Source organism: Talpa occidentalis, unplaced genomic scaffold (assembly GCF_014898055.3).
Source record: "Talpa occidentalis isolate TD23 unplaced genomic scaffold, MPIMG_talOcc4v2.1 talOcc4.10, whole genome shotgun sequence".
Lineage (NCBI taxonomy): Eukaryota > Metazoa > Chordata > Mammalia > Eulipotyphla > Talpidae > Talpa > Talpa occidentalis.
The window spans coordinates 25,981,594-25,996,056 of NW_023600993.1; the positions used below are offsets into that span (position 1 = coordinate 25,981,594).

A 14,463-nucleotide genomic window follows, 5' to 3' on the forward strand; every position below is an offset into this window, starting at 1 on the left:
CTGAGATCCAGTGCCTTGGACACCTCTCCCAAAGTTATGTCACCCTGCCTTTGAAATATACTAAAAAGCATTTCAGGTGATAAAATCAGAATTCATCTTTCTTTTAGAGTTCATGAATAATGAAAAAAACAATGGTCAAGATAAAATTCATTCATCTTTAAAATTTCTCATGTGGACCATTAGAAATATTTAACTTTTACATCTTTATCTTGAGATTGTCTTAGGTAACATGAATATCATGTCACCGTGGAGACATCTTTGTGCATAGTAGAGGCTTTATGAATACTTGTTAAAAGAATGAAGAGTTGAAATGCTGGCCTTTCTTCTTCAGATATTTAGTTTTACAGCCACTTGTGATTTTTGTGGAGCTATTCTTATGTCCAAAACTTTAACATCAGGTGTCCCCCTTACTGGGATTCTGCTAAGTGTCAGTGTAGGCTATGTTTATATCTAGTTTGCTATTATTTAAAGAAGAAAAAATAATATTGTATATGTGAACAATTATATCTTTATTAACAGTCTAACTCTTAACACAGACATGAATATTAAAAATATTCATGTAAAATATTTATATCCTGAAACCCTGATATGAAAATTCTTGTTCTTAAGTATCTTCCTAAGTTCTTCCAAAATTTAACTTTTATCTTTGCATGGGTAGTTCAACAATCTCTATAATGTTTGTATATTGGGTTGACCAGAAAGAGTTGAATTAAAGAGGAGAGCTCCTGTTTGAGAATTGGTTATACATGTATTGAAAGAGAAAAATCTTCTTTTGAAGATTAATGTTATGTGAAAATTTCTTATTGATGTTTTTCATCACCTTGGGAAAATTTCAAACTTACTGAATAATTAATGGGTACACTTTGTTTATGCCATTGATGCTTTCATTTCTGAAGGGATTGTAGTCCAATTACTTCTTTATTATTTAAACCTAATTTTTGTGTTCAAAATATTTGTCAAAACCTTCAAGAGAATAACAGTTTTGAAAATAGGATGTGTCTTTGGTTTATAAAGTATGCAGCACTTAAATACCTTGTATAGCAAATTGTCAAATCACTGCTATCACCAAATATGCAAGTGCCTGACATTTGTAGAACTGTAGCCAGGTTTAAAAAAAAAAAAAGCAGCTATGGGAGAGATATTTCAATTGTTCAAATTTAAGTAAGTCTTGATTGTTTTGATTCATCCTAAAGTACCTACACTGATTTGGGATAAGAGTGATCATCCTACATTAATTTTCAGTAAAAGAATTTTGAGGAAAGTGGTTAATAAAATGACCATCACCATTTGCTAATTGAATGCAGTTTTAGTTTCCTGTTTGAGATATCCCCTGAGGTCTAAATCACTGCTGGAATTTGAATCAAATCCTGATCTTTCTTTCCCACACAGCAGCCCAATGATTAATACATGTAACACACACATACACACACACAACTAGAGCAAGCCTATTTTGTTGATGTTGATGACAGAGTAGTTGGTGCTTTGTAAAGTGCCTTTCTTCCTCGCTTTCACAGAGCTGCAATCACACAATTGCTACTATTTTCAATTCTGAAGTCAGCTAAAAAAAATAAAAGAAACAATATAAATCTAGTGTGAAATAGTGATTATTATACATGTTCCCTTCATTGTAAATAACTAACAACATTGTAGATCCATTTTCTATTGCTTGTTTTGCAAAAGATTAATTGTTTTTGCTATATACAACCCTCCAAATGATGGTTGATAGCCTAATTTCACCAAGAGAATAAAATAGAACATGGGAAAATAGAGTAGCTTTTGTTTGGTGTATTTATGCCGTCTCTTCTCTCTGCTGCCATCTCTCCAACTGTAACTATTGAAACTTGGCCAGAATATCTATTAATCTAATGTTGGATAAAAGATATTTGTTAAAAATAGTTTTGCTTCTTTCTGAAAAAGAGAGAAACTGGAATAGAATAAGATTAGGAGGCAGTGGAAGAGACGGGTTAGTTTGGCGAGCAGAAAGCTGGAGTATGGCTGGTTTCCTGGCACTGCCTTCTTCGCAAAGAGAACAATTTTAATCAGTTACAAAAATATTTGTGATCCATATGTTCCACTCTGCTCATTCCCATATGCCCGTATTCTCTTTTATCTTGGTGGATGATGACTTTATGATTCAGGCATGCAAGAATAATACCTCGCTGACTTTAGAGCTCAGTGCTATTTCAAAATGTGTCCTGGTAATTACGCACACACATATTTCCAGTCTGTTCGCGCTTTGACTTAGTTACATGAATATCAGTTTGTTCTTTCTCTTTCTTTGTGGAAAGAATTATATCTTGCATCCACCTACTTTGGCTAGAGTACTGCATCTACAGCTTGCTTTGAGAATTGCATTGCCAGTCAACTGCTAGATGAAATGCCACTGTACAAATGTGAGGATCAGGAGGAGGAGATAAAGGTTGAGGGGCCTGTTGATAACTTTATATTTTGGGAAAAAGCAAAACAGCATCCAGAAGCATTTGGTCATTCCATCCATCACATTCCATCCAACATTGGTATCTATTCTGAGACAAAGAGATAATGGGCTAACTACTCAAATAGATCTTTATTTTTTAAGATTTATTTATTTATTTATACAAGCACTGGGTACAGTCAGAAGCACGGGAGGGTGAGAGAATTCACCAGAGCCAGAGTGGGGAGCAGAACAGGCAGACTGAGGAAGTACACTGCTGAGGGGAGCAGCGGGCATGGCAGGAGAGGTCTGCGTGCCATGTGGGACCCTCTCTGGCCAGCCCGGGATTGAACCGGTGCTGCAGAGGCTGTGGGCAGCTTCGCAGCCCAGCTCTCAACCGCTGCATGACCAGGGAGGCCCTCAAATAGATCTTAATTTTAATACATGCTGACTTCTGTATAATATTGAGTGTTACTCATAGTAGCCATGAGGAAGCTAGTCCAAATCAAAAAATTAAAATTACTGTTGATCAGTGATCCATTTTTGCCTTAAGTGCATATTTGCCCATCTCTCAACAACTATATAATTTCTAATACCATAACTATTTGGAAACCAAATTATCCATTTTACTAAAATAGGAATCAAGCTAGAAATTATTGAATGTATAAGCGATTGCATTTTCAACAGTTGTTTTCCTCTTGCACAACAAATGGCTTTGTAACCCAATATGTTGTTAATATAGCTGCAGTAAAATCCGGTGAGGAACCAGCTGTGCTCATTTGAACTTAGGAGGGGGCCAGGGTGGGGGAGGCAAAGCACATTTCTAAACTTCACAGTAAATAACTGAGATGCATGTAGTGTTTTCAAAGGTGGCATATCATTGGAGAGGTGAACATGCTGGTGGTTTCAGCAGGTGCACACACCAGAGTTGAGTTGCAGCGAAAGGAGGCAGATATCGCTTGGTTTTGGCAAATGTTATTAGGAATCTGTCTCTATGTTTGCATTCAAGCTGTCTTTGCCTCTGCTCCTGTAGGAGTTGTGAGAAAAGAAAGTGCACATTATAGCATGGATTGTTTTCAGCAGGCTCAAAGTTTGCAAATCTGTTGAATCCCTCTGACAGTGTTTCTTTGCTGTCTCACAGAATGCCCAGCTGGTGGTGGCAATCCTGATGGGGAAGGCAGGGTGCAGCTAGACAGTGTTCACTGTGCACCAAGAATATGTGGATCCTTCCCCAACTATAAGCTGAGAGGAAAGCACTCTTTCAGCCATACCATTAGGAAAGTTTTCTTTTTCCTTTCCTTTATTTTCAAACTTTTATACATCAAGCTTCAGTCAATCAAAATCTTGACATACACCTCATTGGGATAACTCTCGTAAAGAGCCACTGAAACAACATTAAATTATATTGCATTCATCTATAATTAAGACAAAGACTGGTTAAAAAAGGAGGCAAGACTTTGGCTCCTAGGTGATCTTGATTCTCATGAAGGCAAACACACAAGCATGGCTTTTTTTTTTTTTTGATATAAAGTGCAAGATTTCACTAAAAAAGGTTAAAATTGAAGTGAGTAATCTTCGGTGCATAATGCAATTGTTAATTTTAGCTCCTTGCGTGGGTGCCGTTCTGACTTGAACAGCCGGCTGTAGCCTTCATTAGAGAAGAAGCAGGCAGCTTGAGACAGGTGGAGCGGATCAAGCTGTGAACGTGATTTGCTGGAAGCTGGTCATTAGTGTTAGAAAGCCAGTCTTACTTATTTCGTCCTTCACTCTACCATGATTATTGCAATTATTATTATTGATTTTCCATCTTTTTTCAGGTTGACGATGTGTCAAACTGTGTAAGGGAATCGCATGGAGATGGGCGTTCCGAAATGTTAACGGGGACATGGGACTCCAGTTGTCTCTGATCACTTGTGTGGACTTACCGGGTATAGGACGACAGAAGCCCTTAGTAAGTCTCCAAGAGCCACAGCAGGAATCCTGCGCAAAAGGTAAAGGTGCTGTTGTTGTCTGGCTGTCCTCTCAGCTGTGTTTCTATTATTGTTGTTGTTATTGTCATATATGCCTGTTTCCATAAAACGGTTGTTTAAGAGTAACCCAAACAGACAGGATCTGGACAGGGACTCAGTTGGCTTAGAGTTTGTAAAATTAGAGCTCAGTTTATGCATTCCATTTTAAATCTGTTCATGATCATTTTTGTTATTGTTGTTGAAATGCTCTGGGGAGCAAAAAAAAAGAGTTAGGGTAACAGAAATCTCATCTCCTCCCCCTCCCCAATACTTTGAAAAACACCCTGTTTGCCAATGGGGAACAGAACTTTTAATTTCGTTAACTACACCCATCTCCAGTATCACTGAAATTTGAGAAATCTGTCAGAATACCCAGGATGAAATCTCCTAAAAGCTCCCAAAACCTAAAAGCATTGTTCACTAGACACTTACAGACTCAAACCTCCAGCCTTCAGGAAAACTTTTCTTTCTGCATTCCCACAATCCTTTGCCAGATGAGCCTGTGTTTTCAAGAGCTAGCCTTCGCGGCCAGCTGTTCTGTCATGGTAGAGTGTTAGCAAATCTGCAACGGAAATCGCTGTGCTTTAGATATTTCTCATGCTGCTTATATCCAGTTGCAAATAAAGTTACTAAGTTAGTAAATGGTAATTTGATACTCCATAGAGACATCAAAGCACTAATTTGTCCAATAATAATTATCACTGTAATGACTATAAAGAGGACACTCACTGCTAGGGAATTTTTGTAAAAGAACCAACTTTCTAGGCTACAGTGTCCTCTCTCCTTCCTTCCTTCCTTCCTATCTCCCTTCCTGCCTTCCTGAACCCCTCCTTTACCTGAACCCCTTCTTTCCCAGTTCTTTCTCTTTTACCATCTTATTTTCTCACATCATAAAAAAATGAGGAGGAAGTATATGCTAAATTATTCATGAGCCTCATTTGACAGCACATCAGAAGGGGATGTGTCAGGAGTTTTAGGGAGGTAGGGAGAAAAAAAAATAATAACAGCCTTTAACTTTGAGAAGCCATTGCCAGTCTCTGTACAGTAGTCTATTGTGAGCCTGAAGTAGCAGAGTTGGGTGGCAATAGCTTCATTAGAGCTGCCTGCCAAAGCTTCCTTCCGCAGCTCTGCAGCCCCGGGAACTGACAGGAGCTCGTGAGAGGGCTTATGGTTTTAATAATGTAGCTGTCAGATTGAAGCCTGAAAATGTGGGCCCTGAAAGGTTTATTGCCACATTTAAATCTTTATGTTTATACTGAATTATTACTTTTTCAATTGAGTTTTGCCCCTTGTGGAATGTACTGTATTTGTTATACCAGGGCAAGTGTGTCTGTGGCTGAAACTTGCAAATAACTTCAGGGTCATCCTAGAGATGCTCTTGACTCTGAGGTTGAGGGTCATCCATTCAAGAGCTGGAAAGATACTCTCTTTTTCCTTTCTAGTGGGGCACGGGAACTGGTAGATAGTGGGAGTTAAATGTCTCTATTTAAGATCGGTTGATCCATTTTGGTGGCGGGTGTATCCAGGAATGAATGTGCCAATGTGTGGAGGGGTATGGCCAGGACTACTGACACTGCCTCTTGTGTTTGCCTTGGGTACTTCCTTTCATCTTGTCTTATTCGCCTTTTGTATGACATTGGCAAGGATGCCCAAGTTGCTCATCTAAAGTTGAGTACAAGGGGGGACGTGGGATTATCTCCAGACTAATAGTAAATGGTTCACCCTGCACTGACTTTATTTTTTGACATATTCACCTTATAGGGAATCAAACCTCAGTGTTTTAATTTGCATCTGGGAGAATGTCTGAGCAAGGGGACCTGAATCAGGCGATAGTGGAAGAAGGTGGGACTGAGCAGGAAACGGCCACTCCAGAGAATGGCATCGTGAAAGCTGGGAGTCTAGATGAAGAGGAGAAACTGGAACTGCAGGTAAGTCTGAAAACAAAACCCTGGTTCTCATTCCACTGCGTGCAATTCCTGTCTTTCATTTTGAAGCTATTTTTGAAAGGTTGTTTTCTTTAAAAAAAAAAAAAAAAAAAAAACAAATTGACTAGTTAAATGACAAGGAAATCCATAGAGCTAACCTTCTCCTCTCCCATGTATTACTTTTTGTTCTGACAGAATCATATTCTAAAATGCTCTTTGAAATGTAAACCACTCAGAGAATGTATTTAATGACATTACAGTTGCCCACAGCATCTTGATCCTTATTTCCGGTCCACTTCAAGGTGTTAATGGAGGACTTCTCCGGAGGCAGCTTTAGGCTAATGAATTTTAAAAATGGATTTGCTATTCCAGGGAAAGATGAAGAGCCCCAACTCATGATAGACTAAGAAAAATCAAAGATAGTCGCTCAGTTGGCTTTCATAGGCAGGATAAGGTTCAATCCTTAGTAGCGAACAAACCAAACCCTAGAACTCCAGGTCAGAGAGAGTGGGGGAAGAGGAGAGAAGGCTGGGAGTGATTGATGGGATAGAAAAAATGATGTGGTTAAGTACACCATGATTTACAAAAGAAAGAAATGTCAGAAAGGGAAAACAAGCTGCATTTGCAAATTGCCTGTATGGAGCAAAGGCAGATAATGACAGTGATCAAAAGTCTTCAAGGTCAGCTTTTCCCCTCTCCAATAGTAACTGTCAGGAGAGAGATCTGCCAGTTAAATGAGAGGTGTTTGGGGCAGGAGGCAAGGGATCTTGTTGCTGTTACTGTTGATTTCTATAGTGACACTTTTTACCTCTCTCTGTCTCTCTCTCTCTGTTTATTTACTCTGTGTTTGTTTGTTTCTTTTCCCTTTTTTTTTTTTTTTTTTTTTGTTCCTAACACACAGAGGCAGCTGGCAGCTCAGAATCAAGAGAGAAGAAAATCTAAGGTAGGGTTCTGGGGATTCTATGTAGATCTGATCCTATGGGTAGCAGTTGCTTATTACACGTCAGCGTTAAAGGCCTTGGAAACAGTTTAGGTGGCCATGTGTAGATATTGGGGTGGGTCTTAGCTGCCCTGGTGCTGTCTGTATTTAATGGGATTGTTTTCATGTCTCTTTTTCTCTTGCTCTGTATGCTTTTTAATTTGAACATTTAGGGTTCAAATGGTTTCAAATGCATATATTTGGTCACAGATTGGGCAGTGCGCCACAAAACAAAGGGTTGCTTCTTCAGTTTCCACTTTAAATAAAACTTGATGTCGATTTTTAGTCTCTACAATTGATTTCTGACTTGAAGTAAACAAGCTGGTGTTTAGAACACATTCTTCATGCTTTACAGTATCTTCTCAGTCAAATTCCTTCTAAAGTCAGTTTTGGTAGAAATTAAATTTGCTGCCTTTTCTTGCTTTTATTTTTACGAAATGGCAACAATTCATTCTTCTTGTTTCCTGTTTCCTCTTCTTCATACTCTGAAAGTGTTCCTTAACACGCGTCCACTCACATTCTCCTGTACCCGCGTCCCCAACACAGGCTTCTGATATTTGGAGCCAGTGTAGACAGCTGAGTCTGAGGTTGAAGCTCAGTTGTAAACATCTGCCTTGGGCGTGTCAAGTGAAGGTGGAAGTTGAATTGACAGTCGGAGAATATGTTCTGTTTGTTTTCTTTATTTTCCTTTCCTTCCTTTTTCTTTGCCCTTCCCAGTCAGGAGCAGGGAAAGGGAAACTGACTCGCAGTCTTGCTGTCTGTGAAGAATCCTCAGCCAGACCAGGAGGAGAAAGTCTTCAGGATCAGGTATACCCCAGGCCATTCTCCTTAACTGCATGAACGGGATCCTCCTTGGAGTGCATGGGCATTAATTTGACATGAAGCAGTGATTGGGGGAGAAAAAAAAATAACTGAAGGAAGAGTTTTTCTCACTTTATCCCCTGTGAATGAGACCTCCTAAAGTAGTTTAACAGTTTGTCACAGAGTATCACATCTGTTTTTTTTCCAGACCCTCTGAAAACTGCAAATGGAAAGGAATTCAAAAGAATTTAGATTAAAACTTAAAAAGTAAGCACAGTAGTGCTGCATTTCCTCAAAGGCTCTTTCTTGATAAGACTGATCCAAATACAGTCATAAGTGTCCCGTCTCCTTCCTTTTTGGAGATTCTTACCTCTCAAGTCCCCCAGATGCACTTGCCTATAAGAAACACAGCTCTTGGCACTTAGGGAACTTAAGAAATAACGAATAAGGTGCATTGAGCTTTGGAGACATGCTCTTAGGGCTTTTTGTGGAGATTTCTCAGAATGGAAAATTTGTCCAGAAATGAATCTGAGCTGATGGTGAATTTAAGTTAATACTATTAACGCATCGCTGCATTTCCTTACACCATTTCTGCTTCTTACAGTGAGACTATTAGGCTCTAAAATTTCAAATTGCAACAAAACCCTCCCTGACAAAATGGAAAACTTCACATCATATTTATTTCTGTTTGCCTTTTAGCTATCTCATTAGCTTTTATAAAAATAGTCTTGCTGCTGAAAGTTCCCTTACTTTTTCAGAGGCTGAACACGGGCAAGACAGAGGTAAATGATGTATCTGAGCCCAGAGGAGGGAGAATTGATTAAGATATCATTATTTTTGTTTGGTTTGGTTTTGACTTCACTCTTTTTTACTTTAATTGAAATACTCTAAAGTCTCCTCATGGACACAGAGAGCAATGAGAGCACTTTCTTTAAAAGGACCAAAAATAAATTCCTTCTGGATTTTGTCCTAAGAGTATTTTTTTTTTTCTTTTTGCCTAGCCTTGTTTTCTTGCCATGGCTCATGTCGTGAGGCATGGGTAGGCCACCAGTGGCCATCACTATGTTTCATACACAAGCTTTATTTTACTTGGGCTCTGAGAAATGTGTGGCTTTTCTTCAGCATTTATCTGTGCTTCTATTTTCAATGGAGACTGAAAAGGGGGAATAATGTGAATACCATGGCTTGTATTATTAAATGTTGATCAAGGACTTGCAATGCTCTGTACCTGGTGGATGTTAACTCTGCAGAAGGACAGACTCGGGAGAAGTAACGCCCTGTTGTCCCCACACTTCTAATGCCAGGCAGAGGAGAATAGACTTAATCTGCTTTTTATTCCATTTGACAAGGTACCAGGAGGAAATTTTTTTAAGAGATCATCTGTATATAGTGCCCGTCCTGGACCTAAGTCTAATTTCTCCCTACCATTAGTGCAGAGAAATCAGACGCAAATGGTGCTTTGTTCCTGCTGGTTCCGAGCTCAGTAACCAAGTCTAGCTTTGTAGGGGAGAATTAGAACCTGCAAGCTTCTCTTTGGACTGACTGAGAGGTGATGGGAGCAGGGGGCTGATAGAGAATACCCAGACACATATAAGCAAGGGGCCATGCTACTTTTTTAGAAAATAAAGAAGCAGACTTTTGAGTTTATGCAATGCCTTCGTTAGGTACCACCGGCACTTACAAAATTTGGGAACTGCATCCCAGAAAACACTGGCAGAAGTATATGATATACGGAATGTATTGCTTCCCCAATGTTTGTATATTCTCAGTATTTGGAAAACTGCCTTCATTTTCCTGTGTAGGAAAAACTTTTGCTACCTGTATTACTTGATCTCAGACCCATAGCTGATGGTCCAGTCTGTCTTTAAGTTAAAGGAGTTTTGCTTTTCTAATGTTATACTATTTACTTATCAGTGTATTACTGCAACTTGAATCATTCTTTTACTGTTGTTGGATATAAACTTATCCTGTACCAATGTATTTATTAACACTTGTATTTTATTATTGAGCACATCAATAAAAATATTAAAAAATAACAGATTGTTTTTTACCAACTCTATAGCACTTCTGTGTGTTCTTTCAACACCGTAATGTATATTTATGTATAGAAAAGATAGGTATTTTTCAGAGTATAGTATCTGTCCACACAAGGCATCAGTTTGTATGATCTTTTTGTGCATGACGTTATTTAGCCTCTGCTTTTGCATTCATATTTCCAAGCCTCTTTGATTTTAGAGCTGTACTTACAGAGGCTAAACGGTTTTGTCGATTTTGAAGAAGCAATGAGTCTACCCCCAAGGCCTGGTACCCTCACTTTTCCCACCTGATCAACTGTTGAGCTGATTCTCCTCCACTGAGTCCTGTCTTCTTGACCAGAAATATTCCAGCTGTCTCCTTAGCAAATAGAAGCAAATCATAGCCCTAAACTTTTGTAGACTAAAACATTCCCATCCCAACTATGTGACAGAAGACCCTATAATCAAATTACAGTCTACTTTACATATTTTGTGTATGTCCACCACCAGGATAAGAATGTGGCTGTCAGGAGACCTGCTCAGGTGAATATTTAGCATGAGAATGTGGTTTATCTCACCCGCTGTGTTACGTGTCTCTCCAACCATGCTGACTTTTATTCTATCCAGTAGCTCACAGTGAATCCCCTCCCCAAAAGGCAACTTGACTTTGGAGCACTTCTGTTTTTATACTTGTTAGATTAGCTAGGTTTACAAAGAACCATTAAGAATCCCAGATTGGCCATAATTTGAGGATCTGCAGGCATCAATATAGTCACATGTAGCAAAGCATTAATTCAGTTTTCAGTGAGAAACACTATTAGTCATTGGAATTTTTTTTCTACATCATAAATTTTAATGCCACTAGTGGAAGGAAGCTTTTCCATCAAATGATCTCTTATATAAGCACAAGTAGGCTTAATGTTGACTAATTTGTCATAGTTTTTAATCATAACAGATTTTTCATAAAACTAAAAAAAAAAAAAAACATAATTTGGCTCATTCTTCTTCAAAACAGTGAACATACTACCAACCAAATGACTGATACATGAGTTAATACAAAATAATGTGTTCTCAGTGCAAAACAAATAAAGATAAAAATATATCCAGCCCCTATACTGTAAGTGGTCAATCTTATACTGAACATCAGTTCAAGAGAAACTTAACATTTCAGAAAGGATTAATTGATACTAAAATTAAAATAGTATTAAATACTGACATATAATTGATGAAAAATAGAATTCTACTTTCTACCTTTTCTAAGGGGTGATGTTTTGCATAACTATATAATGATTTATTAATGATATTGGTTAGCAATGTATGATAGTAATTCATTCCTAGGATTCCTGCAGTTATATAGCTTAACTTTTCTTATTGGTAGAGATCATTGTTGATACAATTCAAAAATAGACTTTTTATTGTAAATTGGCTACTAGCGCCTTTATTTATGTCTGTTCTACCTGTAATCAAGATTCGTAATACCTGTCTGTCTGTGTTTGTACCAATTTCTCCTTATAAGGAATTATATAAAAGAACTGCAGAAGTCTCTCTTTTTTTAAGACATGACAGTCAGTGGCTATGATGCAAGCTTACTGCTAAAGAAATGTTTCCTAGGTGTTTAAAAATAAACCTGTAGAGAAAATAAGAGTTGTGATCTACGGGAAGTAACTTGCTTAACGTTAATATTCATGAGGCAAAGTTTTAGTATTAGCTGCTTCTCATGACCTCCCATTGACTTCTGAAGTTTAATTCACCTTAAAGGGCAATTATTTTTATGACAGGTTTAATTTTTTACCATTTAAGAAAAAAAAATCTGCACCTGGCTTTCATTTTCCTTTGCTTAATAACCTCTATGCAAAATGGAAACCAGACAGAAATTACTAAATCTGGCCCTAAATTATTATATTTTTTCCCCAACAGGAATCAATTCATTTACAGCTTTCCAGTTTTTCCAGCCTTCAAGAGGATGATAAATCTAGGAAAGATGACTCTGAAAGAGAAAAAGAAAAGGATAAAAACAAAGATAGAACCTCTGAAAAACCCAAGATCAGAATGTTATCAAAAGGTGAATGCAAACATGTTCCTTAACTTACTCAATTTGAGCACATAGTCACAGAATACATTCTAGACTTTATACCCATAATCACCTCTTATGAAGCTCTGCATATAATTGCGTGTGTGTGTGTATGTGTGTGTGTGTGTAAAGATAGGAACTTGATTTTCTGTTTATCGTGTCATTATTTGTGTAAGCAGCAAGTTTGGATCTTCTATTTTCAATTATAAGCTTGTATGAAGAATGAATTTAAAACTGCTCTTAATTCAGATATATCAGTCCAGTTAATGATTGATGGATAAAAATAATACTCAACTGTGTATCTTAACTTCATGTTAATCTTAAAAGACAGATAGTAGATTAGTAATTACCAGTGGATAGGTGATGAAATTTCCAAAGCACAAATGTGTACATCAATGGAATACATGATTCACTCTTCTATGGCACAGATGAATGTGCTCTCTGCAACCCATATAATGCCACATAATGTCTCATTTAAAATATGCCCACTTCTACCTCAATAAAAAGCTTTCCAATAAAAGCCATTCTTTCTAAAACCCCAAACCTACAATCCAGACGTTTCAAATTGTTTTCATACATATAATTATCCAGAACCAAAGCAAAAAAAGGAAACAGAAGTCAAAAACAAAACCAAGTTGAGTTGAAATGAATACTGTGATTAAATAGCTTTGCAGTAGATATTTTTGATAACTGTGAAAGAGGAAGACATCTGCTCAGCTGAGGGATGGTGATGTTAGTATTATGCTCTATAGGCAAATATCTGCTTATAGTGATGGTCTCTGTTGCTGAATCTCCTTACCCCAAGGTATATACAAGAATAAAGAACAGGTTCCTTAAACAGTTTTAGCCATTAAGCTTTTGCCAGCATGCTAAGATTTAAAAGAGGTGGAAATACCTGGTGCCTGCCCATGTTTTGTACTCATTTAGATAGTTCTGTAACAGTATGTTCCTTCTTTGCTTTCTCTGGTTTAAGGGAAAGAGGGTTATTGGGGTCTCAAACTGGAGCGTGCTCTCTCTCTGAGCTGGAAGGACTGTCCAGTGAGGGCCTGTCCTTCCCGATTGACAGCACAGGATGAACATGTGATTTTTGACACCACCCCTCCCCTAGATGGTGCCCACTCCTCCTCCTGTGACAATTGGGTCTCTCCACATTCAGGGTGTTCTCACACCTTGAAACTAATTTGCATCCTGATGTTATACTGACATGTTGTTAGTTTTGAAAGTTGTCTTTTATACTGATAGCTTCACCTAAAATTCACTTGTGCGGGAAGGAAGTAGGGAAGGGAAAAACTTTCCTCCCCAGTCCCCACTGTCATCCCTGACAGTTCCATCCTGCTGTTTATTTCAGATTGCAGCCAAGAATATACGGATTCTACTGGCATAGACTTACACGAGTTTCTGATTAACACATTAAAGAATAATTCCAGGTAAATTATTAAATGAACCTCTTATTTTTTATGGGGGTCCTGTCCAATATCACAAAGTCATTAATCCAATTTCTCTTCTAAGAAGGGAGTGTAAACTAACAGAAACCACCTCTGATGTCTTAAACTCTCTCTTGTATTTTCTTTTTTATGTTAATGATTTGCATGTTTACGCTTTATGGATAGTCTTAATTCCTGGCAATTACTTAGTAAATCATAGCTTATGAGTTCTGGTCAAAAAGAGATACTGATTAAGGGGTGGGGAAAGAGAAAATAAGAATCAATGTCAAATAAACCAGTTTTGCTTCAGTGCAGTTATACAACCATGCTCTTGGGCTTTACTTTGTTGTGATTTCTTATTCATTTAAAATGTACAATTAATTTAATGTATTTGATGGACCTATTACTTTGCATGTTGTAACTAACATTAAAACTACAGAAGTTTCCAGAATACAAAATATTTAACAAGAGAGATAAAAACTGACCTTCAGTAAAATTAAACATATATATAAATGGACAGCAATCTTCAGAGAAGAGTTAGATACAGATTTGTAGTCACACAGATTTAAATAATCTTTTCTATACATCCAAATGAATGTTTTAGGTTTGGGGGTGGAAAGTAACCTAAAACTTTTTCATTTTGACATTTGTTTTTCAGGGACAGGATGATACTCTTGAAAATGGAGCAGGAAATTATTGATTTCATTGGTGACAACAAGTATGTGAAATTGTTGTGCTGTTCATTTTCCTGATATGTCTCTGTTTGGTGTTTGGGTTTAATTCTGGAAAGATTAGGGACAGACGAAACCCTGTTTAATATGTTTGC

The 14,463-nt window shown here is 37.7% G+C and overlaps 1 protein-coding gene across 1 annotated transcript in view; it reads left to right on the forward strand.

The window, feature by feature from the left end:
• The window catches only part of ARPP21 (cAMP regulated phosphoprotein 21), a 152,074-nt gene that overhangs the window by 38,892 nt on the left and 98,719 nt on the right, over positions 1 to 14,463 (forward strand). The window contains exons 2-8 of the mRNA XM_037526146.2: positions 4,231 to 4,404; positions 6,184 to 6,350; positions 7,249 to 7,290; positions 8,044 to 8,133; positions 12,060 to 12,204; positions 13,562 to 13,640; positions 14,296 to 14,355. Coding sequence (XP_037382043.1) covers positions 6,222 to 6,350; positions 7,249 to 7,290; positions 8,044 to 8,133; positions 12,060 to 12,204; positions 13,562 to 13,640; positions 14,296 to 14,355 — 545 coding nt within the window. The 5' untranslated portion in view covers positions 4,231 to 4,404; positions 6,184 to 6,221. The remainder of the gene's footprint in view (positions 1 to 4,230; positions 4,405 to 6,183; positions 6,351 to 7,248; positions 7,291 to 8,043; positions 8,134 to 12,059; positions 12,205 to 13,561; positions 13,641 to 14,295; positions 14,356 to 14,463) is intronic.